This window comes from Peromyscus californicus, unplaced genomic scaffold (genome assembly GCF_007827085.1).
Source record: "Peromyscus californicus insignis strain IS unplaced genomic scaffold, ASM782708v3 Scaffold_13__1_contigs__length_99412109, whole genome shotgun sequence".
Lineage (NCBI taxonomy): Eukaryota > Metazoa > Chordata > Mammalia > Rodentia > Cricetidae > Peromyscus > Peromyscus californicus.
The window spans coordinates 97,283,035-97,306,264 of NW_026294424.1; the positions used below are offsets into that span (position 1 = coordinate 97,283,035).

The following is a 23,230-nucleotide window of genomic DNA, read 5'->3' on the forward strand; positions in this document are numbered from 1 at the left end:
CACCAGCATTCCCCCGTCTCCTGATTGAGATGCAGGTGAGCAGCCACACCACACTCCTGCTGCCATGCCTTGCCCCTTTGTGGAGTTCATCCCATCAAACCATGAGCCAAAACAAACTCTTCCTTTCTTAAACTGTTATCCTCGATTATTTGGACACAGCAATGAGATAAGTAGCTAATGCACTGAACCTTTCCAAGAGGAATTTCTACTCTATTTTTATCTTGCTTTCACCAGTCAATCCCACCACTATCCCAGTTTCTGTCACCCTCACTGACTTTGAATTTCATAGAGATTAGAAAGTAGGACTTGCAGAGCTTGGTGGCACACACTTTTAACCCCAGCACGGAAGAGGCAGAGGCAGGCAGGTTTCTGTGAGTTAGAGGCCAGCCTGGTCTATGTAGTGAGGCACATATCAGCTAGAGCTTTATAGTAACACCTTGTTTGAAAAAACAAAAAAACAGTGGGACTAAAAAGATCCGCTGGAGATCTTTATTCAGACAACAAAGTTGTGGTTAGAGGGATGGTTCAGTGGTTAAGAGAGCGTACTGCTCTTCCAGAAGACCTGAATTTGTTTTCCAGCACTCATGTTGGACAGCTCATAACTGCCTGTAACTCCAGTTCTAAGGTATCTGGCACTCTCTTCTGTAATCTGTGGATATGCAGGTATACACACACACACACACACACACACACACTAAAATATATAGAAAATATTATTTTTTAAAAAAAAGCTTTGTGATAGTGAATGCTTGTAATTCCAACCCTCAGGAGACTGAGCCAGAAGGATCACAAATTCCCCAAAGTAGACTGAACTATATAGCCAGATCCTATTGCACAAAACAACAGGTGTTGGTGTTGTCGTTCAGTGGTAGAATGCTTGTGCAGCTTGTACAAGGACCTTGGTCTGATCTTTAGCTCCTCTCCCTCACTGAAAAAAAAAGAACCCAAACCAGCCAAATGATAATCCCTAAAGATTCATCACATAATTTTTTGTTTGGTCACCCCACCTATACTTTCTGCCTGGATACTGGCTAATTAGTGTTTTATTAAACCAATTCAAGTGACAAATTTTTATAGTATACAGGAGGATTATTCCACAGCATCTCCCCCTTTTTGTCTAATTAAAAAGGAAGGTTTTAACTTTAACATAGTAAGATTATATACAACAAAAACAGTTACTAAGTGAGAATTACAGTAACACTATCTAATTCATTTGCATTTGGCAAAATTAGAGAAAATACTTAATTACCTTATTGGAGAGTCTCAAGTTTTGAATCTAATTTACTTTCTCCTATAACTAAGGAAAACTGTAACTATTTAGACTTCAGCTCCATCAAAGACCCCAGAAGAGTGGAATGTTACCTAATGACAGGGACATCAGGCTGCCTGGATAGTCACCCAAAGTTCCTCTGCAATGTTGGGTCATCCAACTCTGGCCTATAGGCCTAGAATGTCTGACAGACTTTCCTGTGAAGCAAGGAATTTTGATGGACTGTCCTACCTTGTCTTGGTAAAGTTTGGCAGTTGCCTCTTTTTCGTCCTGCTGGTCCAGTTTGGACAGTAACTATGAGCAATTGAGGCAAGGGCAGTTTCTTTGCCCACATGGCTAGCTTTTGCCATAAAGAAAACAAACTCCATATGGAGTTTCTTCAATGCCCATCAGTTAGGGTTTTTTTGGGGGAGGGGTATCTATGCTTTTCTAGATAAGGTTACTCTGTATGGCCCTGGCTGTCCTGGAACTCCCTCCTAAATCAGGATGGCCTCAAACTCAGAAAACTGCCTGTCTCTGCTAAGGAGGATTAAATGCATTCACCACAATGCCCAGCTCGTTGGTTGGTTTTGAGACAGGGTCTCATGTATTAATAGTCTAGGCTGTCCTTAAACTTACTACATAATAAATGCTGTCCTTGAACTCCTGATTCTTTGCCTCTGTATCCTGAGTGCTGGGATTATAGGAGTGTACTACCACACCCAGATTCCATTATATACCTTTTAATTGTCCAAAGACACATATAAAGTCACAAAACTAATGAGGCTGTCAATCTTTGGATAATAGCTCTTTTTATAATATTACTTATTTAGGAAGTAGGGTAACAACGTCAAGGTAAGAAACTGGAAAAACACCAGAATTCTTCAGTCTGATCCAGTTTTTATGACTGGCATGCTGTAGTATTTTAAAGTGTACCCTACACTGGGTCCTAACAGAAAGCAGGAACAACCTTCTGTCTGCAGAAACACTAAAATGGGCACTGATATCCTGCTATTATTGAAAACAGAAATAATCAGGATACATCTGATCTTGAAAGTTTTATATCTTGTCACTAATGACACAGTAAATTATTGATCACAGAAGTAATAGATAATATTACATAGTTACATAATTACTAAAACAAAGTCAATTAAAGAACAAATTTCAAAATGAGAACTTTAAAGTTAGATTTCTCATGTATTTTTGCATTTGATTTAATTATTCAGTTGGTTTATAATAATTGGTTGTTTTGCATTCATTTATTTACTTGTGTGTGTGAAACACACAGGAGGAGGTGAGAGGAGCAGGTTCTCTTTTTGCACCATGTGGGTCTGAAGGACTGAATTCAGGTCATTAGGCAAGGCAGCAAGCAGCTTTACCCACAGAACCATCTCACCATCTCTTATTGGTAATTATTTAAGCAAGAACAAATAAAACTCTGGTTTTCAAATATAAGCATAGTACTCTACAAAGGCATATTTTCCTTAAAAGTACATAATCATCATAAAATAATATTATTAATAGTAAAATATAAAAGAAATTGCAGACAATGACAAATGACTTGTCTGTCTTGAGTACCTACCAATTTTATCCAGCTGTTTGGATACATGCCGAGAGTTTTCCCAGAGTTTACACTTAAAACATTTAGCTAAAATCACACTGTTTAAAAGCACAACAAACTTCTTTTCCTGGGAAGCCACAAAATCTGACAACCCTAAAAAAAAAAGTTCCCAATATTAAACATACTATATTAATTTACTGGGAAAAAATGAAGATCCATTAATGATTTAACATACATCTTGCAATTCGTGAGCCATTTTTGAAAATTTTCGAGGTATCTTGTGTCAAAGCAAAATCTTGGATAGGAATGCATCCCAACTGCGCCTGAATAAGACTGGGGAAAACATACTTCATTATTTCCTTTTAAAGATCACTATCACACAGGACTTGGCATGACTGACTGAAGTATTCCTTAGAATTTCTCTCCCCTTTGGTCTGTATGGTACTGAGAGTCTGTTTATTTAATTATTGTTGCAGGTCACTTTTGACTTCCCTTTCCCAACTTGCAAAATAACATATCTAACTTACGGCAGGGTTGGTAAGCACTTCAAACACAAACACAGTATTCTACAGATATCTGTGAAAAAAATCTTGATTTGACTTAGTAATTGATACAAGAGCGTACACTGGGAACAAAACACGAAGTTAAGAGCTCCAGTTGTAGCTTAGTTTCCCACATAGCAACTTGGCCAAGCCATTGCTTATGTGAATGTCATTTCATTTGTGCAATAACAAGATTGGGCCATATGATTTCTAAGGTCTCCAAAGCTGTTTGAATTGCTGCAGAAATATAGTTAATAAACCCTATTAACTTCTGCTGCAAGCCATAGATCTGTGTGAAGAATTGCAGTGTGAAGACTGTTTTTATGAATATCTGGGAGATAAAATTGAAAAATATCCTAAAGAAAGAATAACTTCCTCTAGCTAAAGAAGAAAAAAATTCCTGGGTTAACTGGCTTCACTGAGCTAAGTTAAAAAAGTCATTTTACTGGCCAGGCATGGTGGCACACACCTTTTATTCTAGCACTTTGGAGGCTGAGGCAGGCAGCTCTCTGTAGGTACGAGGCCAGCCTGGTCTAAATAGCAAGTTCCAGGACAGCCAAGGCTACATGGAGGGAGGGACTCAGTCTCAAAACAAAAACAAAAGAAAACAAACAAAAAACTTTTTATCTTGAATCACGTCATTTAAATCAAAAGACCTAAGTATCAAGGCCTAAATATCCAAGAAATCACTTTTCATATCAGAAAAGTAAATCTTTGCATTTGCAATTACAAACGGGGCAAAAGTCAGAGGTCACAGTCTACCTTAGTTTATAAACCAGCAGTTCTTCTATATAAACTCCCCGCTCCTGACAGAATGGTTGTCCACTCACACGTGCATTCATGCACTTGGGGTTTGTTTGTGTTTTTTTTTTTTTTTTTACTACTTTTCTCTCCTAGAATTCCATGACTATTGAGTCAGTGCTTATTAGTTATGTTTTAATGATGTCAATTGTTTCCACGCATGTTTCATTCATGCTGACTTAGAAGCATAAGTACATTGTATTCCTATCGTCTACTTTGCCTCCACAGAATATACTGTCAACAAGTGACTTGTCTAACTAAAAACTTTCTTTCATCTCTTTCTTTACATCTCTGCCTTTCCTCCCCTTCTTTTCTCTCCCTTCTCCTTCCCTTCCACAGTAGTGGGGCTGAAGGCAGGGCCCTGTGCATACCAAGGCAAGCACTCTACCACTGAGTTACATCCCCAGACTCACAATTTATTTTAACCAAAGTCTGAAAGTTCTTGGAAATTAATTTCACATATAAATTTTGATTCCTTATTTTTCTATAAAGACATTATTTTTTAAATTAAAGAAAAAATGTATTTTAACACTGCAGAAGAAACGGGCCTGGTGACTCACATCAGCAGTCCTGGCACACAGGAGGCTGTGGTAGTAAACTGAGTTCTGACACCAGCTGGAACTATATACGGAGATTCTGTCTCGTAAAGGGGGGCCCTCACACATAGGAATCATAATGTATATGCAGTATTTTAGGACATTAAAATAAATGTTCATTACCAGTTCACTTTCATTTCTCTTGTTTTAATTTTCCCATCCATTGGAAATCTGTAAATAAAACACATGGAAGTGTTTTATTATTTAACTAAATATAACCTCCGAAGCTATAGAAAGTAAATATAATTTCTATACCTGATCGTTATCCGGTTTGGGTCTTTGTTTAAAGCATTCAATGCTCTCTTTTCATTTATCCTCAGTTGCACGTCTAGAAATTCATTGCAGCTGGCTATCATTGAAATCTATAAAATTTAAGCATTTATTAATTTAACAAATTGCATTTTAAACTTTTTTCTTACCCCCTTTCTCTGAATTTACTTATTTTTCATGCTGCCCAGGGGCACTCTGGCTTTATTTGTTAGCAAAGCAGAATTTAAAGATGGCTTTATACACTTTACTTCTTTAAATATATGATCACTGACAAATCCTTAGAAGTTTCTATATGCTAGACATTGTGAGATACAATGTGATCAGCCATTAGGATAATATCAGTAAGACTGTAACAATGAACAAGGTCAAATGTTCCATTTAGTGCAGCGAGAGGCGCTCAGTGCATGCTGATCTTCTTATTAACTGTTACTGCTGCTCTTCATCCTTCTGTAGTTTACAAATCACTATCCCAATAATTTAGTAAAGGAAAGATGCTTTAAATACTAAGAAATTTGGATTTGTAGACTAGTGCTGGGATAGAACTAAGTGTTCTAAATCTCTCACACAATAAACTCAGCCAGATGGGGCTGACCTGAATATTTGTTAATCTTGACTTCTACACAGAAATACAAACCAAGTTTGCTCACATGACTCCTTAACAATAACCAGAATTTTTACTGTGCAGTCTTTAATATAATAACTTTATTGTGGTAATTAATTGATAATTAAAATAGAAGTGCAGGGTTTAAAATTGAGAATAAATATCTTTTTCTACCAATCTCTCCTTTTATATTCCTGTCTCCAGCAAGGCGGGCAAAGGCCAATGCCGTTCTTAGATCCCAGCAGAATGCCTGTGGTCCGTTCATTATGTAGCTGCAAAACTGTTCCTGCCATTGCTTTTTAAGCATAATCTATTTATTGGTCTCTCTTTCTCCAGAATCAGTTCTTTTTCCTGGGCCATCACAATACCATTCTATTTCCACTGTTATTGCTGTGCTTAGGCAAATGATTTAGGGAAGGGTTGCAGACATAGGGCACTGCAGCAACATGTTGTCATGTTATGACTCAGTCATGCATTCATGCACACTTTGCTAATGTATCATGATATACTCTCTTGGAATCCTTCTCACATATTATATTTGGAGGCACTCCTGAGGTAAGCATCATTACCAAGTAAATTGTAAGTTGTAAAATAGTAGCCATATCTATTTGTATATAAATTTTCTTAGCTTTGATAAGAAACACAAATGAAAATATAATGTATTCCTTGGAGTTATATTCCCTATCTCATGATCAAAGGGAGACAACCATTAAAATGATTTTCCTTTCTGCTCATTCCATTTTACATTATAGGAGATATATAAATCCGTTTTCTCTCCAATATTATTTTTATTCTATAACTATTAATTTCTAATGAAAACTTACTAAATCGGATAAAGTTTCTTTTCCACTGATTGTACAAAATTTCTTCACTGTCTCAAATGTAATGTAATACCAAGCCATTAGTCTTCCTGCCTCTGTTAGAAAAGATGGAAAAATAAACATTTCCATATTAGCTGATACAACATGCTTTTTAAGAAATCAGTTAAACAAGCATTTTCTTACCATCTACTTAATGGGCACTGTGTGCTTGTACTGACCCCTGAGCAAAGACACCCCACAAACCGTAGAAAACACAACCTGTGGACCTTATGGTTGATGCAAACACAGGTAAGCTAGAGAACAAAGTCCACTGAACAGTAATATTTACATACAAGCTGAAGAAGGGAAGAAATTAACCCTAAGAGAACTGTCAGTATGGGATGACCTAATAGAAAAAAATGAGTTTTAAGTAGTGACTAATATGACTTGGCAGAGAGGAAACAAGGCCATTATGACCTTGGAGAGAATCAAGATTGATTTATCAAAACAGAGAAATTAAGAAGACTATCTTTAGACTACTTTAGAAAGGGATATGGCTTGATGATCACTGTGAGTTCCAGTCAGCTGACCTAGTATGAATCTTCATTTAGTACATGGCAGAAGATCATGTGTACATTTCTTAATATGCCAGGAAAACAGAAATACAGGCCTCAAAGTTTGGTTGAAGCACCTAATACTTTGTAAGTGCTGCCTAATTTTTAAAATGAAGAAATGATGACTAATAAACTAGAGGGCCGCAAGGAGCTTCTACAGCTATTCAAAGGAGTTCAGACTGTGGATCAGATTTGTAAAACAACAGGGCCACTTACAATGCTTGAGCAATATTTTTAGTTAAATTGGAGTTTCAAAATAAATTGTTTTGAAAATAAAATAGCAGGGAGGTTGGGAGGGGGGATGAATGAAGCAGGGATGAGGAACTGATGGAATAAAATTTCTTTCAGAGCCTACTGGATCTAATTGTTAATTGTCCAAAAGTATCTCAAAGAGTTCTAGTCCTTACAAACAGACACAGAAAACAGCTGTGAAGAGCAGAGTGTCACACCTGGTCTCAAGGGAACAGTCAGTATTACATATGAACCACAGGTTTTCTCAAAGAAGGGAGTATTTTTGGCATGTCAACAGAGTGACAGGCATTGAGGACATTGTAAAATGGACAGAATTAACAAACAGAGCTTGAGAAAGAGCTAGACCAGCTCAGAGTCACTGTCCCAACTAGGAGCCTGCTGAGTACGCAAATGAAAATGCAGGTAACGCAATGTCAGGAAGGGGGCTTCTGAAAGACCAATGTGACGACAAGAATAAGGTTATTTGGGGAATATATTTAAAAATGGTCCTTTCACCATCTGTCCAAAAATTAATATAAAGTATCTCCCTACTACAAAATATTAAAAAAAAACCCATATATTTGTTGCTTTGTTAATTGGAATGAAGCTTCTTAGGTAAGAAAAAAATAATCTAGAGAAGAAACCATGAAAAAAAAAGAGCCAAAGTCGAAGTTTGGAAACAAAATGGAAAAAGGCTTTAGAGTAAACAGGAGTGCAAAGCAAACTTGCTGCTAATATAGTTATCAGTGGATAGACGTGCTCACAGTAGTAAGTCCAGAGTTCAAAGTAAAGTGTGCAGGGCAGAGGCAGGGGAGCTGTGAGAATGCACCTCTCAGATGTCTTACGGCACGGAATATTACTGGCCAACAGTTCCATTTGTACGAATCAATCCACCACCATGAAGTTAACACTCAAGTCCCACTTTCATAAGATCCTCCCAGCGGTGCAATGACAGTACTAATATGAGCAGGCATACAGGTAAGAGACCGCCCCAACAGACAACTTTATCTTCAACTCATCTCCCCATCATTTTGGTCAATTGAGCCTAGGATTACAATGCAAGCTAAAATTTGCCCTCCTGGCATTCTTCCTTTTATTTCCTCCCTCCATGGATGACCTCCATCCCAATGGAATGACTGCCAAGCTTCTTACAGATACCAGCTGTTTTTAAATAACTAATCTCTCTTAAAATAGGAAAAAACCTTGTTAAGCTAACAGATAAAATGATCCAAATATCTGAGTATTGTGATCACAAATTAGAAAACAAAAACTATATGAAGCAGATTATTAGAATAAACAGATAGAATTTATATATAAAATAATACACTCTAGCAGATAAAACAAGACAGTAACATGAAGGAACAAGAAGTCATAAAAAAGAACTGTAATTTCAGCATTCAAAACAAAACAATTTAAAAACCCAAAGAAACTAGTTAGAAATAGCAGCTAGGAACTGCTAGCTACATTAATGGCAGTCTAAATAATTATGAAATAGCATTCTGCCAAAGTCAACTAAACCAGCTAACAGAAATACAGCTATCATTTATAAACTCTCAGAGAACTAATAGAATATCCTACCTGGGTAGGGCTGAAATCCAAAAGATTCCTTTGATTCTTGTGACCTGTGAAACTACCCTATGACTTAGCTTACCAAAAAGGAAGAAAAATAGGAGGAAAAAAGTTCCTTAGAAATTTTTTCAACAAGCTCTGGTGGTGCACACCTTTAATCCCAGCAGAGAGAGGCAGAGGCAGAGGCTGGGGGATCTTTGAGTTTGAAGCCAGCCAGATCTACAGAGTGAGTTCTAGGACAGTCAAGACTACACAGAGAAATCCTGTCTTGAAAAACCAAAACAAACAAACAAAAATCTTTTCAACAAAGTAACAAAAGACACTTAAGTGTGACTCTCTTTGAGAAACACACGTCCACGTATGCATATTATCCTTTCTCTTTCCCTTAATGTCATGTCTAAACCTATGTAAAAACTGTTGTCCTGAAATTCTCTACTGTAGTAAAAGTCAACAATACTGCTTCGCCTGAGCAGAGAGAGATCTCTGAGAACTCCTTGAGCTGCTACACATGGGAGCACAGAGCCATGTTTCCTAGTCCAGCTTTGCTGCTGCCAACACACAAAACTGCAATTCTTAATGAATTTATATAAAGTAATCATAATGTGTCTGTGAAGGTGAATTGTATTTACAAAGAATCGAAGCATAAACTGGAAACAGATCCCAAGTCTGAAGCCTCCACAAGTCTACATAAGCAGAAAGGTCAAGAGAAAGGTCAAGACGGCACTGTTAGAATCAGGAGAACAGACACAGCAGTGTCCAGGAGATAAAGTCAGGTAGCATTCACTGATAATTGAGGAAGAAAAATATTACGTGATCATTTATTAAATGTGTTTAATAGCAAAAAGGATGGTTTCAGTGGTGTCAAGGGACACTACAAGAAGCTAGGCATGCAATCTCAGCATTCAGAAGGGACCGGATGGATGACTGCTTCAAGCTCTAGGCTGGCCTAGTCAACAGAGTGAGTTCCAGTTCCTGTCTCAAAAGGACTCAGATAATGATAACAATAAAACAGAAAAATGATACTGAGAATATGAATTTTTTATGATAGTAAAATATCGAAGAGTAGGCAGGGAAGTTACATTAGAAATTCTCATGGTCCCTCTCATTAGATACTCAAGAACACAGAAGCCAATAAAGACCCAGAAAAAATAGGAAAGGTTTAAAACACAAGGCTGAGACTCAGCAGTAAACTGTTTCAAAACTCTAACTTTACACTGACTATAAATGAAGCATGACACAAACTCCACATCCTAGAATATGGCCACAAATATGTAAAATGTTCATTAAAAATAGAAGGATACATGCCAAAAGTCAATAGACTATGAATTTTATAAAAAATTTCATATACTTTTAATTACAATGATTAATTTAAATAATAAAGTCAATATGTTCCTCCAAAATCAGTTCTAATTTTAAATCCTAAAAAGTATGAAACACTTTCCCTCTTTAATTCTTTTTCTAAACAAAACTAAGCTGAGAAGAAAAAGAGAAAGGCAGAGAGAAGGAGACTGGAAAGAGGGAGGGAGCTCAGGAAAGCCTGGCATCTGGGCAGTACTCAGTGCTTCACACTGAGAAACAGCATTGCGAGGACTTGTAACTTTCCCATAGAATAAGGCATGACACCCTGGTGCCTCCCCCTTTTAAAATATTAAAAGTAAGGCCGGGCGGTGGTGGCGCACGCCTTTAATCCCAGCACTCGGGAGGCAGAGCCAGGCGGATCTCTGTGAGTTCGAGGCCAGCCTGGGCTACCAAGTGAGTTCCAGGAAAGGCGCAAAGCTACAGAGAAACCCTGTCTCGAAAAAAAATATTAAAAGTATTTATTTTCCATAATTTAATTGTATTTTATAGGAGCATAAAATTTTGTAAATATAGAAACATTTTGTAACGTGTAAGTCTCAGATCTGAGGTGTTTTAAGGCTGTGTAAGTGTTGCATGGGGTGACATCATGGACTGTGCAAAGTGTATGTGTGTCTTTAGAATCAAGGCTGTAGTGAACTCACACAGTGCACCATGGGCAAGCACTGCCTGAAGCAGAGAGGTACCTTCCTGTGCCTGGAGGACAAAGGACTCCAGCTTACGCACAGCTCACAGCCCCTGTCAACAAACCTGCCATGGGCAGAAGATGATGTTACTTTCCTGCATAGAGAAGCCTAAGTAGCCACTCAGATAATCATGGTTGTGCATTCAAATGGCAAAGGTTATTTGTACTAGTTATAACAGGCCTAGAGACTTCAAACTCTCTGCCGAGAATTGTAGCTGAAGTTTTCCTGCCTGGCCCACAGTCAGGGCAAATCTCTCTCACCCGCCAGTCCCAAGCCGCTCAAACCCGATTAAGTAAACACAGAGACTTATTTTGATTACAAACTGTATGGCCGTGGCAGGCTTCTTGCTAACTGTTCTTACAGCTTAAATTAATCCATTTCCATTAATCTATACCTTGCCACATGGCTCATGGCTTACCGGCATCTTTACACGTTGTTTCTCATCATGGCGGCTGGCAGTGTCTCTCTGACTCAGCCTTCCACTTCCCAGCTCTATTCTCCTCCTTGTCCCGCCTATACTTCCTGCCTGGCCACGGGCCAATCAGTGATTTATTTATTGACCAATCAGCAACACATTTGACATACAGACCATCCCACAGCACCTCCCCTTTTCTTTTCTTAAAAAGGAAAGTTTTAACCTTTACACATCTCCAAAGTCAGCTTGGTATATTTGGGAATTTGGGCGTAGCTTCTCTTACTACTTCCTGCTGGAGGGGGGCGCTGTATCTTCTGGGGAAACAAAGAAAATTTTAGGATCATGGAGTAGTCCGTGAGGCTGTATCATCTGAGCCAGTTGTCTTGAAACAGTTCTGGATGTTGGATCATCTGGGCCATGGTGTCATCGGAGACCTTTCAGGGGGTCTTGGCTGGTCAAACCTGATGTATCTTACTCTGGAACAAATCCATAGCCTCTTGCTTTCTGTGGGAACAAAAGCAGAATCTCCTTTCCAAAGCAACATATCCTTATATCCAAATTTTGAAGTCAAGGTACCTTTAAAATATGCATATTGGTTTAACTCAGCTTCCTTTACAATCAAATATCTCTCTGTAGTTAAGAATCCCAAAGACAACACAATCCAGACTCTCTGTGTAATAGTCATCTCTACGTGGCTTATTTTTTATATTAATTTTACTGTCTCTTTAAAGACTTTATTTTTTAAAACCATGTATTTGTTTCTATACTGTATATATCACCTTTTTTTTTTTGTCTCTTTTAAGCCTACGTATATTTTACACACATTTTAAACTATTACATCTGAATCTGTCTTATTGTGAATCTATTGCTTTAAGCTGCAGCAGCTGTGGCTGCTGGCTCCACCCACCTCAGCTTCCCAACATGGCGGCGGTATGCTTACCGCCAGCTCTGGGAGCCATCGTGGGTCTATGCTTTTTATCCAAGCAGCATGTAGCCCAGAAACCTCTTTTTTTGTTTTGCACCAGCAAAGGCTAAATCCACCATGCAGCTCAAAGTGCCACTTGCAAAGGTCTCATTCCCACCATACTGCAGATCGAGCGCACACGCCAGTAGCTCAAACCGGCAGCTGCCGCTCATTTGAGAGAGACAATTAGGAACTGTTTTTAGCTCCGTTTTAGAATCTTTTTTCTCAGTTTTTAGGTGGAAACTCTTGCCACCACGTTGGACGCCATTTGTAGCTTGAGTTTTCCTGCCTGGCCCACAGTCAGGGCAAATCTCTCTCACCCGCCAGTCCCAAGCCGCTCAAACCCGATTAAGTAAACACAGAGACTTATTTTGATTACAAACTGTATGGCCGTGGCAGGCTTCTTGCTAACTGTTCTTACAGCTTAAATTAATCCATTTCCATTAATCTATACCTTGCCACATGGCTCATGGCTTACCGGCATCTTTACACGTTGTTTCTCATCATGGCGGCTGGCAGTGTCTCTCTGACTCAGCCTTCCACTTCCCAGCTCTATTCTCCTCCTTGTCCCGCCTATACTTCCTGCCTGGCCACGGGCCAATCAGTGATTTATTTATTGACCAATCAGCAACACATTTGACATACAGACCATCCCACAGCAGAGAATTACCAGAATCAGTGAGGTCTTGTGTCAAGAAGCTGTAGTTTCAAAAGGGAGTCCTACGAACTGACGCTTTACAGCTAAAAATGATATGCTATTGAAAACGAAGATCACAATCTAGTTTTACTGCTGTCTAAATTTTAGTAAAAAAAAATTTTAGTCTTAGCAAGCATTAAACTCAATGACATCATAAGGAAAAATACCTGTTGGTTTAAAATAAACATCTTCATTCATCTTTATCAAGTCTAGTGATGATAAATCTTTCAGATTCTTCAAACATAATTCTGTTCAATTACAGAAAACACATTTTAAGTTTAGTAAAATAAGGAAGAAATGAAAATAGAGATTTACTATTAAATATGTTAAAGATGTGTGCTATAGCATAACTGTTCTGGAAGAACTGAGTTTTTTAAAAAGCAAGAAAAAAACTTGAAATACATGAAAAAAAACCAACACCCATACACATAAAAAAACTTGAAATATGACATTCAATTAATATGCTAAATACCATTCAGCACTTGGAACATTTGAAATGATATATATTACTTGAGTTACTTCTAAAATTATAAAGTATGAGAAAATATTACTTACATACCCACATGAGGAAACTAATGAATTGGAGCTGAATGACTTGTTCCAGGTCTGAGGAACAGTTTTACTATCTGTTCTCCATTGTGACACGTTTTTTCCTTTAAACTTTGTTTGTTTTTCAAGACAGGGTTTCTCTGTGTAGCCTTGGCTGTCCTGGAACTCACTCTGTAGACCAGGATGGCCTTGAAAAGATTCCCCTGCCTCTGCCTCCCGAGTGCTGGGATTATAGGTGTGTGCCACCACCATCTGGCTACTCCTTTAAACTTTTATCAAAGATATAATAACACAAAAACAAAATACTGGCTGAAACCAGGATTAAAAGGGCACCTCCTGAGTGGTTCCAGGTTCTTCTGTTCCAGATCAAAGAAGTGCACAGAGCCATGCAGATAGGAGCAAGAAAAGCAACAGAACTTAAGTAAAGACATACTTCAAGGAGGAAGCAGGCTGGAGCAGGGAGAAAGTGTAACAGCTCCATTGCTTAGCTTCACAAGAGGCTTATGGCCGTCTGCCTCATTTGCACAGCAGAACCTAATTTTACCTATCTGATTTCTTATGTGCAATTTGTCGTTATCATTAATGTACTATTTAATTTAAAATTTTCAATTACAAAATGGTTCAAGAAAATACTATAACTATTTTATAAATATATTTTAACACCATGTTCAATAACATATTTATTCCTTTTTGTTGTTTTGAGATAGGGTCTCACTATGTAGGCCTGTCTGTCTGGAACTCACTATTGAACAGGCGAGCCTCACACTTACCATCATCCTCCTGCATCTTCTTGAATAAAAGATTACAAGTATATGCCACCACACCCAGCAACATATTTATTCTTCAAGTGAGCAATTTATTACTTTACCCTTATCTCTGTATTTTTATTTGCCACATAAAAATATTCAGAGAGCAAATTAAAATTAACATTTTTAGCAGATTCAAAATTCATTGTTTTTACTGAAAGTCTCAACACAATGAAAACATAATAATGTTTAATTATAATAATTGCTTATTGAATTTTTATAATTAAATACAGGTAATGAAATACATTAAAGTTAAATCTTAAAAAGTTAAAATTTGAAAAGGAAATATTGCACAGATCGGGATGAGACCCCCACAATAAATCTAGGATTATATTTTCAATTAAAATTAAGCTTAAAAAGGAAAATAAAGTGTTTATTAGTAATGTTTTCAAAGATCAGAATCATTTTAAAAACAAAACCCAAATAAGCCAAGTTAACATATTATATAAGGGCAAATATTCTGACAGAATTAATCAATAAATACAGAAAAGCTGTACATGCCAAGTTTTGTGTATGAAAAATAAATAATTTTTAATATTTTTTTCTCCAGATAAGCTAACTTTTAAATATAATTAACATATCCTTATTTCTTTAGTAACTGACATTTTTTCTCAAAATTTATACACTATATATATAGATATTAGAATGAAATACATCTAACCTTGTAATTTTGCTTCGATTCCATCTTTGTTCAATCCAGATACGAAACCTGTGAAGTCATGAAACTTTATTTAAAAAATCAGAGTGAATTTAATCAGCCTTTATAGGTTCAATTTAAACTTCACATAAAGAAGAGCATCTATATTTCATATATATTAATAACAGTTTAATGAGCTCAAAGAGGCTTTAATTATTCATGGAACACAACCACTATTTTGAAATCTTTTCAATATCAACTGGCTATATTTTGTTTTTTAAAATGGTATTAAGTAATCAGAAATACAATATTTCAACAAAAACTATGTAGAATCAGCTTTAAAGATCTATTTTTATTATTTTAAATATGTGCATGTGGATTTGTGTGGGGATAAATACACTTGAGGCAGGTGTACATGGTCAAAATTTGTAAATGATCGATTTTTCCATCCACAAAATAGTTGATTAAACTGTGATATACTGATACAACTGGGGTTACACTATAATAACAAAATTATTACTAATAGACTCAATTTTGTGAAGCAATCTCATGAATACTATGAATTTAAAGGAACTGAAGACACACTGGGCAGTGGTAGCACACACCTTTAATCCCAGCACTCAGGAGCAGAGGCAGGTGATCTCTGTGAGTTCGAGGACAGCCTGGTCTACAGAGTGAGTTCCAGGACAGCCAGGGCTACACAGAGAAACCCTGTCTCGAAAAAGCAAAAAAAAAAAAAAAAAAAGAAGGAGGAGGAGGAGGAAGAGGAAGAGGAGGAGGAGGGGAGGAGGAGGAGGGGAGGTGGAGGTGGAGAAGGAGGAGGGGAGGAGGAGGGGAGGAGGAGGAGGAGGAGGAGGAGGAGGAGGAGGAGGAGGAGGAGGAGGGAAACTGAAGAAAAGAACAAATACTTCCAATTACCTCAGGTTCAAGATACAATAAAACACAAGGGGACTTGTGGAAAACATTCTATATACTGAACTGGATTGTGACTATACGTGGGTGTCTGTGTCTATATGTGTATATTTAATTGACCTTTATACCTAAGATTTGTGCAATTTACTGTGATAATACAATACAAAAAATTCACTATAAAAATAAATTACTCATGAGAAGAAACAAGTGCAAATTAAGACATAAATGACACTGGTAAGAAGATACAGTATATGCCCGCAGGGTTTGTGTGAATGCAGTACACTCAACCACTGTCGACAACTATGTACGCCATTAAGGGCAGCAACTTAGCAACAGCTATTACATTTTAAGATGTATGTACTTTCTGACCTGGAAACTTCATTTCTAAGAATTTAGCGTGCAAATGGGTTTGCACATGTGAAAACACGTGGTTGACACCAGCAGATCATTTTTAAGATGAACATGCATCAACTGAACTGCTGAGAGATGACCATGGGGCTGCTTAAGAGATCAGCTGCTCTTGCAGAGGGTCTGGTTTGGTTCCCAGCACTCACGTCAGCAGTTCACAGGCCTGGAACCCTTGCTCCAGGGGATCTGATGCCCTCTTCTGGGCTTTGTGGGCACCTGCACTCCTGTGCACACACAACCCATGCTCCACACACAAACATAAAAATAATATGCAGATAAAATAGAATATTATTAGTTACTTTTCAAACCTTCCAAGTCAGTGTGGAAGTTCCTCAAAAAACAAAGGGGCTAGAGAGATGTCTCTTCAGTTACGAATGCTTGCTGGCCAGGAGGTGGTGGAACACACCTGTAATCCCAGCACTCAGGAGGCAGAGTTCAAGGCCATCCTGAACTGTAACTCAGAGTGAGTTACAGGACACCCAGAGCTACACAGAGAAACTCTGTCTCAAAAATCAAAACAAGAACAAATCAAAATAACCCAAAAAAAAAGAATGCCTGCTGTTCAGTCACGAGACTGGAATTTGGATCCCAGTATCTACTTAACAAGCTGAGCATCCTATACATGCTCATAAACACAGCTCCAAGGGAGGTGGGAACAGGAAGATGACTGGGCTGAGAAAGCATGAGCTGCAGGTTCAGTTAGAGACCCTACCCCAAAGGAGTACAAAGAGTGACAGAGGAGGCCATCTGACCTCTTCAGCCTCCACTCACGAGCACAGGTGCACTCATCCCTGCCCACCTATACAGGTGCACTCACACAGACACATATGCAGACATATATAGACAGACGAATGGATAAAGAAAGCATGGTAATCTATGCACTGGATTTTTCCAGCCATAAAGGAAAATGAAATCATGACATTTGCAGGAAAATGAATGGAACTGGAGATCATTATGTTAAGTGAAATAAGCCAAACTCAAAAAGAAAAAGACCACATTTGATACCATGTATGTAATCCAGGTTTAAGTGTGTGTATGCGTGAAGAGAGTAGACTATGAGAAGGAGAGCTTTTTTTTTTTTTTTTTTTTTGATTTTTCGAGACAGGGTTTCTCTGTGTAGCTTTGCGCCTTTCCTGGAACTCACTTGGTAGCCCAGGCTGACCTCAAACTCATAGAGATCCGCCTGGCTCTGCCTCCCGAGTGCTGGGATTAAAGGCGTGCGCCACCACCACCCGGCAGAAGGAGAGCTTTTAAGAATGATGGGAGAAGGTAATGAATCAGTGACATGAAGCAGAAGGGAGGACCATTTGTGGGGATCTAGAGGTGCAGTCACAGGGGGCTGTGGAGGTAGGGGAGGGCAGTAGAAGGGAGAAAAGTAAGAACACAATGTCAGAAAAGCATGAAAATGTCATAGTGAAGCCTATCACTTCATACGCTAGCCTATAAATTAATCAATCAGAAAGTTTCCAGGACATATTAGGGAAAACTAGAAAAACAGTGCAGAACAGCGGAATAGTAGCAGTTAAAATACACTCAAAGATGACAGCAGTGGCACACAGCTCTACATGTTGAGCGGCTAAGGCAGGAGAGTTCTGGGATTCACGTTTGCCAGGCCACACAGCAAGAACTTATCTCTTTAAAAAATGTTCATAACAATTTTGATACTCTTGCCTCCAAAAAGTGAATTCCTTAATTCCTCTCCCCTTCATGTGGCCAGGACTATTAACTTGTTTTTAAAATAAGTGATAATGTGTGACCATGGTTACAAATAAGGAAATGCAGTGTTTTATTCAGTCAGTCTCTTGTACTATTCATCCTGCAGGAAGAGAGATGTAGGAAAGTCCACACTGAACAAACTGAGCCTCCAAACAAGAGCTCTATGAGACCGCAGCCTTCTTGGATGAGACTCCTCAGGCCTGCCGCAGCCTTCACACAACTTCCGCCTTCAGCAGCATGTTGACAGCACCTCAAGAGACTGACCCAGGGCTACTGGCTGACTCTTGGCTTCACAGACTACACGAGAGAATAAATGTTGGCTGTTCCAAGATGTTATGTGTTAAGTAATTTTTTGGAAAACTTATACAACAGAACATTGTTTGCATTAAAAAATGGAAAATAAAATTACACCTTATTTGCTTTTATTATTTGCTTTGTGTTCTTACAAATTGAAAAATGAACAGCCACAAATTTAGAACAAGAGAGTAGCTAAATGATAACATGAACAAGATTCAAAACTTTAAAGCTTTAACTTACTTTAAATTAGTTTAGGTACTTAAGGTTTTTTTTTCTCATTGAGTCTATTTTTAACAGTGTTCATATTAAAATATCAAAAGACTAGGTGTAGAGCAGACAGTGTGTTCTCATTTTTGTACACTCTTGCCTCTGAATACATTGGTGACTGGTACTATTTTTCCTGTTGCTTATTAGTTTCTGTAAACTATTCTTTAATAGTATAAATAGAAATCCCACTAGTTTGAAAAAAATCACTATATTTCCAGGTCAAAGTAACAAACCATAATGAGATGGGTTTTTCAGAGCTCTGATATACAGCAGGGTTGATCGGATCCAGTCCAGAGCAATGCTCACATCTGTGATGGTGTGCAGTACTATCTCTGCATTTAAATGTTCAATAAGATGTCTGTGCAAACTAATGAGGAAAAAACTCTGTGTTACTAATGTGAATTTCAAGAACATAAATCTTATTTTCTAAACTTTAATAATATATAGTATATTAGTTGCTACTTTAATAATTCATGAAAAGTAATTTTAAAAAATATGAGAGAAAATCTTAAAAAGTCAGTTTAACATCTTAAAAAATTGAGATTTCTCCTTACTTCATAGTTCTAGAAGATACATTTTTGTATAAGAAAGTCAGTACAGTGATAGTAGTGTAGATAATGTCCTATTTTCCCCAAAGAGGAGTACTTATGACATACTGAAAACAATCCCAGTCATATTCTCTCATTATAAAACAAAAGTTTAAGGTGTGAAAATATTTCTCTTACTAAAAGTGAGTAATTACAAAATTAATACTCATAAATTATAAGACAGTGATAATTAATAAAGGAGTTTACAACAAAGATATGTCCTGTTGTGTGCTAACAACTGTTATTTTTTTGTCCGTGTTATTTACCAGGTACAAGGAAACACGAGGTACTACGGAACCCACTACATTTTGTCATTAGGGAGGGAAAGAGTGGGGGTGGGTAGGCCGACCTAAAGGACAGGTGCGGAGCGGGGACGACTACTCCAGAGCAAGAGGGAGAGAGAGGGGAGCGAGCAGAGCCTGCTTCTATCGGTCACCTTGAGCATACGGGCTCATCCGGGCTTACGTAGCTACGCCATGCATGCGGTAGATTACATGATTATGCTGTGTGCATACATGACCATACTGCACATGGATTACGTAGGACGTAAGGTCCTAGAGTGACTAAGCATTCTGCCTGACTGCTCACAGCGCATGAGCAGTCATGTGACTCCAGAAGTGGCTAGGATTAATAACAAGCACCATCACCAAATAAAACTCTATTGTCTTTAAATAAATCTATTTAATTCCTACAATGACAAATGCTTTATAGTTTAATTGTTAGACTATTTCAAGAAAACAACCTAAGAAAATCTCCAAACCAAACTTCCTTCCCATGTATTAAGGAAAAAACAACAAGTGATATTAGTTTAATTTTCTTTGTGAACTGTCCTTTGTTACCTGCTTTCTACGGTGTCGTTACAAGCTAACATCTGAATGTACTTCTCTCTTGTACTTAATCGGGTCATAATAACAGCAGTAGCTGTAGTGTCAAACTGGAACAGTAACCAAAGCACAGAGATTAGCAAAGACCAGACCATATTACAGGGACAACCCTTTCCTCAGAACCTTCATTTCACACTGAATGGTTCTTTGCCTTAAATAGTGGGCCAAAAGGACTAAAATCTGCTTTTGAATTTTAATATTAACAAAAAGTTTCATTTAAAAAAATTCTCAAGAGTATAACTGTAAATATCACTTTTGTTTCAATAATAACATAATTTTGACAATGTTAATGTCAAATCTTCTAAACTGAATTAAAAACTTAAGATTTAATGTACTTTCCATAAATGCTAGCTAGTTTTATGTCAACTTGACACAAGTTAAAGTCATCTGAGAGGAGGGAATCTCAGCTGGGAAAATGCCTCCATCAGACTGGGCTGTATGCAATCCTGTAGGACATTTTCTTAATTGGTGATTGATGTGGAAGAATCTAGCCCATTTTGAGTGGTGCCATCCCAGGGCTGTGGTGGTTCTAGGTTCTATAAGAAAGCAGGCTGAGCAAACCAGTAAGCAGCACCCTCCACAGCCTCTGCATCAGCTCCTGCCTCTAGGATCCTGTCCTGCTGAGTTCCTGTCCTGACTCCTGATGATAGACCTTGATGTGGAATGTACCACAAATAAGTCCTTTCCTCACCAAGTTGCCTTTGGTCATGGTGTTTTATCACAGCAATAGAAACCCTAACTAGGACACTACATAATTTGATATATTTAATTTATCCTCTAAAATTAAAAACTTGTGTGACATAACATTTTGATACTTTGAAAAATTTTCCTGAATTTTCTCTTAGTATCTAAATGAATGACTTCCTCATTCAAACACTTGTGAGACATATTTTGAGAAAGATAGGGGTGACTTTTAATTGTAACATTAGTGCTACAACCCTGGGATGTTACATGATCCATAATGCAAAACAACCCTTTTCAATGAAAAACTGCCCATTCAAAATGCCAAGACTAGACATGTGACATATGACTGCAATGTTAGTATTTAGGAGGCAAAAACAGAAAGATGGCAAGTTCAAGTCCAGCCTAGGCTACATATAGAGATACAGTTTCTAAAATAAACACACATAATGACAAAACATATTTATTCAGACTAAAAATAAGATGAAAAATCCCTTTAAAATTCCTTTACCAGTACACTAATTTACACATCCACCCTTTCATTCAGAGAGTAGTTGGAATGGGAAGAGTACATTATACTCTTATAATCTGAGTTAGTGAGTCTTGTTTATGTTTATTCCTCCATTAAAGCTGATTTTTAAATGTCATTATTCAATCTCATTATAAAATGCAAATTAAAAACACACAGCCCCTTTCTTGGCTACATTTGGAATGTTAAGAAGAAAAGCCACTGTCCCTTACCTGAGGCCTGCCCGCTCTCCCAATCATCTGCAGGATGTCCGTCTCGCTGTACTCCTCAAACATGCCTCCACTGTAGTGCATTGTAGACTTTATCACCACCAGGTGAGCCGGCAAGTTCACTCCCATAGCTAGAGTGCTGGTAGTGACTACCAGATTGAAGAATAATCAAGCCATAGAACTTTATTATCCTGGGAAGACATTTTCTTATAAAAGATATAGTGATGTAAATGGAATAAAATCTCTAAGAAATTTAGAAAAAGGAATAGAGGACTTTATAATCTAAAATAATAATGTACCTTAAAAATAAAGTAGCTAATAAGATCTTTTCAAATTGTACTAAGTTGAATGAAATGATAAAGAATTAAACTTTGCCAAAGATTTTAATATAATACATATATTCACAATTCTTTTTCAGTTCTTGGAAGAAATGAATGAGAATACTTAAGCTTTTTTCTCTTAAAAATAAATTTCCAAAATACTTTAATATACACAAGAAATATGTTTTACTTACAAAGAACTGGGAGATCTCCAGAAGTAAATAGTCCTTCAACCAGTTTCCTATCTGACAGCTCCATCCCAGCATGGTGATAACCAACACCATACACTAAGACATCTACAGCAGGAATATACCACCTGTCAGCCATTGCTACCCAGGATGATGACCAACACCACACACTAAGACATCTACAGCAGGAATACACCACCTGTCAGCCATTGTTACCCAGGATGATGACCAACACCACACACTAAAACCAGTCAGCCACTGTTACTACTTCATCATCCATGCCAGCACGATGCTAACCAGCACCTACACCAAGACATCCTCAGCAGGAATACACCACCTGTCAACGCGTGCTACCACTTCACCAGCACGGACCCTTCTGTCTATATTTAAACATGCTATTCAAAAGTTATCTCTAGACTGGAGATGTGGTACTGTGGTAGAATGTTTGGCTTGGCATGCCTGAGGCTCCAAGTTCAGTTTCCAGAACAAAAAAAGAAAATTGTCTTTAAACCTACCTTTTAATTTTGAATCCCTTATAGAATATGCAGACTTCTGTAACCTATTAAATATAAAATTAATAAGCTATACCCTGTAACATCAGGAAATTCTGAAATAGTTTATTATTTTAAAAATAAAGAAATCTTCACAATGCCGTTATCTGAAAGCTATCTTTAAAAAACAAACAGAAAACCACGCTCTGACAGGTTTATTAAAGGAAAACTTCCCCCATGTCCTTTCTATGAGTCTGTCCTGGCATGTTTCCAACAGTAAGGGACTCCCCTGGGCAGTGGCAGCTACTTGTAGCAGTGGAAGTCCTGACAGCTGTCTTTAAAGGCAGGGACTGGCTCACAGAGAAGTGGGAGGAGGGGAGGGAGGGGTGTAGGGAGAGAAAGAAACAGAGCACACTATATGAAATGCCCTTACAAATACATGCCAACAGGGATAGCACAGAATATCTAGCTCTCCTATTCAGAATGTATTAGCTGTTAACATTTAAGTTCACTTCTAAAGCACAAATTTAGAAAAAAGGAAACGTCTCATTTTCCACACATGGTTACTGTGTGCACGGAGTCAGAACTAGAAAGCTACCCCATAATTTGTCTAGTAATGCTTGTAAGAAATAAGGAGTTTCAAGCCCGTCCTGGTGACAGCGTGGAAGATGGAGGCGGAGGCCTGCATGCACAAGCAGTGCCCGTCCGCGCTGCAAAATAAAAGCGAAGGCAGGGCCGGAGGCGGTCAGGAGTAACGCCCTGCCTTCCACACACGGCCCGACTTCAATTCCCAGTGT

General features: G+C 38.0%; 1 protein-coding gene across 10 annotated transcripts in view; it reads right to left on the bottom strand.

The window, feature by feature from the left end:
• Positions 1-23,230, bottom strand: part of Hfm1 (helicase for meiosis 1) — a 123,942-nt gene that overhangs the window by 67,754 nt on the left and 32,958 nt on the right. For 9 of the 10 annotated variants that reach the window (XR_008217593.1, XR_008217594.1, XM_052735662.1 and 6 more), the window contains 12 exons: positions 22,458-22,501; positions 21,949-22,050; positions 21,438-21,583; positions 19,971-20,065; positions 18,778-18,911; positions 14,969-15,016; positions 13,120-13,200; positions 6,445-6,536; positions 5,005-5,111; positions 4,873-4,920; positions 3,046-3,143; positions 2,832-2,963 (listed from right to left, as the gene is read on the bottom strand). Coding sequence is in view for 8 of the 10 variants with exons in the window: in XM_052735662.1 (XP_052591622.1) it covers positions 2,832-2,963; positions 3,046-3,143; positions 4,873-4,920; positions 5,005-5,111; positions 6,445-6,536; positions 13,120-13,200; positions 14,969-15,016; positions 18,778-18,911; positions 19,971-20,065; positions 21,438-21,583; positions 21,949-22,050; positions 22,458-22,501 (1,127 nt within the window). In the remaining 2 variants the exon portion in view is untranslated. The remainder of the gene's footprint in view (positions 1-2,831; positions 2,964-3,045; positions 3,144-4,872; positions 4,921-5,004; positions 5,112-6,444; positions 6,537-13,119; positions 13,201-14,968; positions 15,017-18,777; positions 18,912-19,970; positions 20,066-21,437; positions 21,584-21,948; positions 22,051-22,457; positions 22,502-23,230) is intronic. The other variant, XM_052735663.1, reaches the window with a different exon arrangement.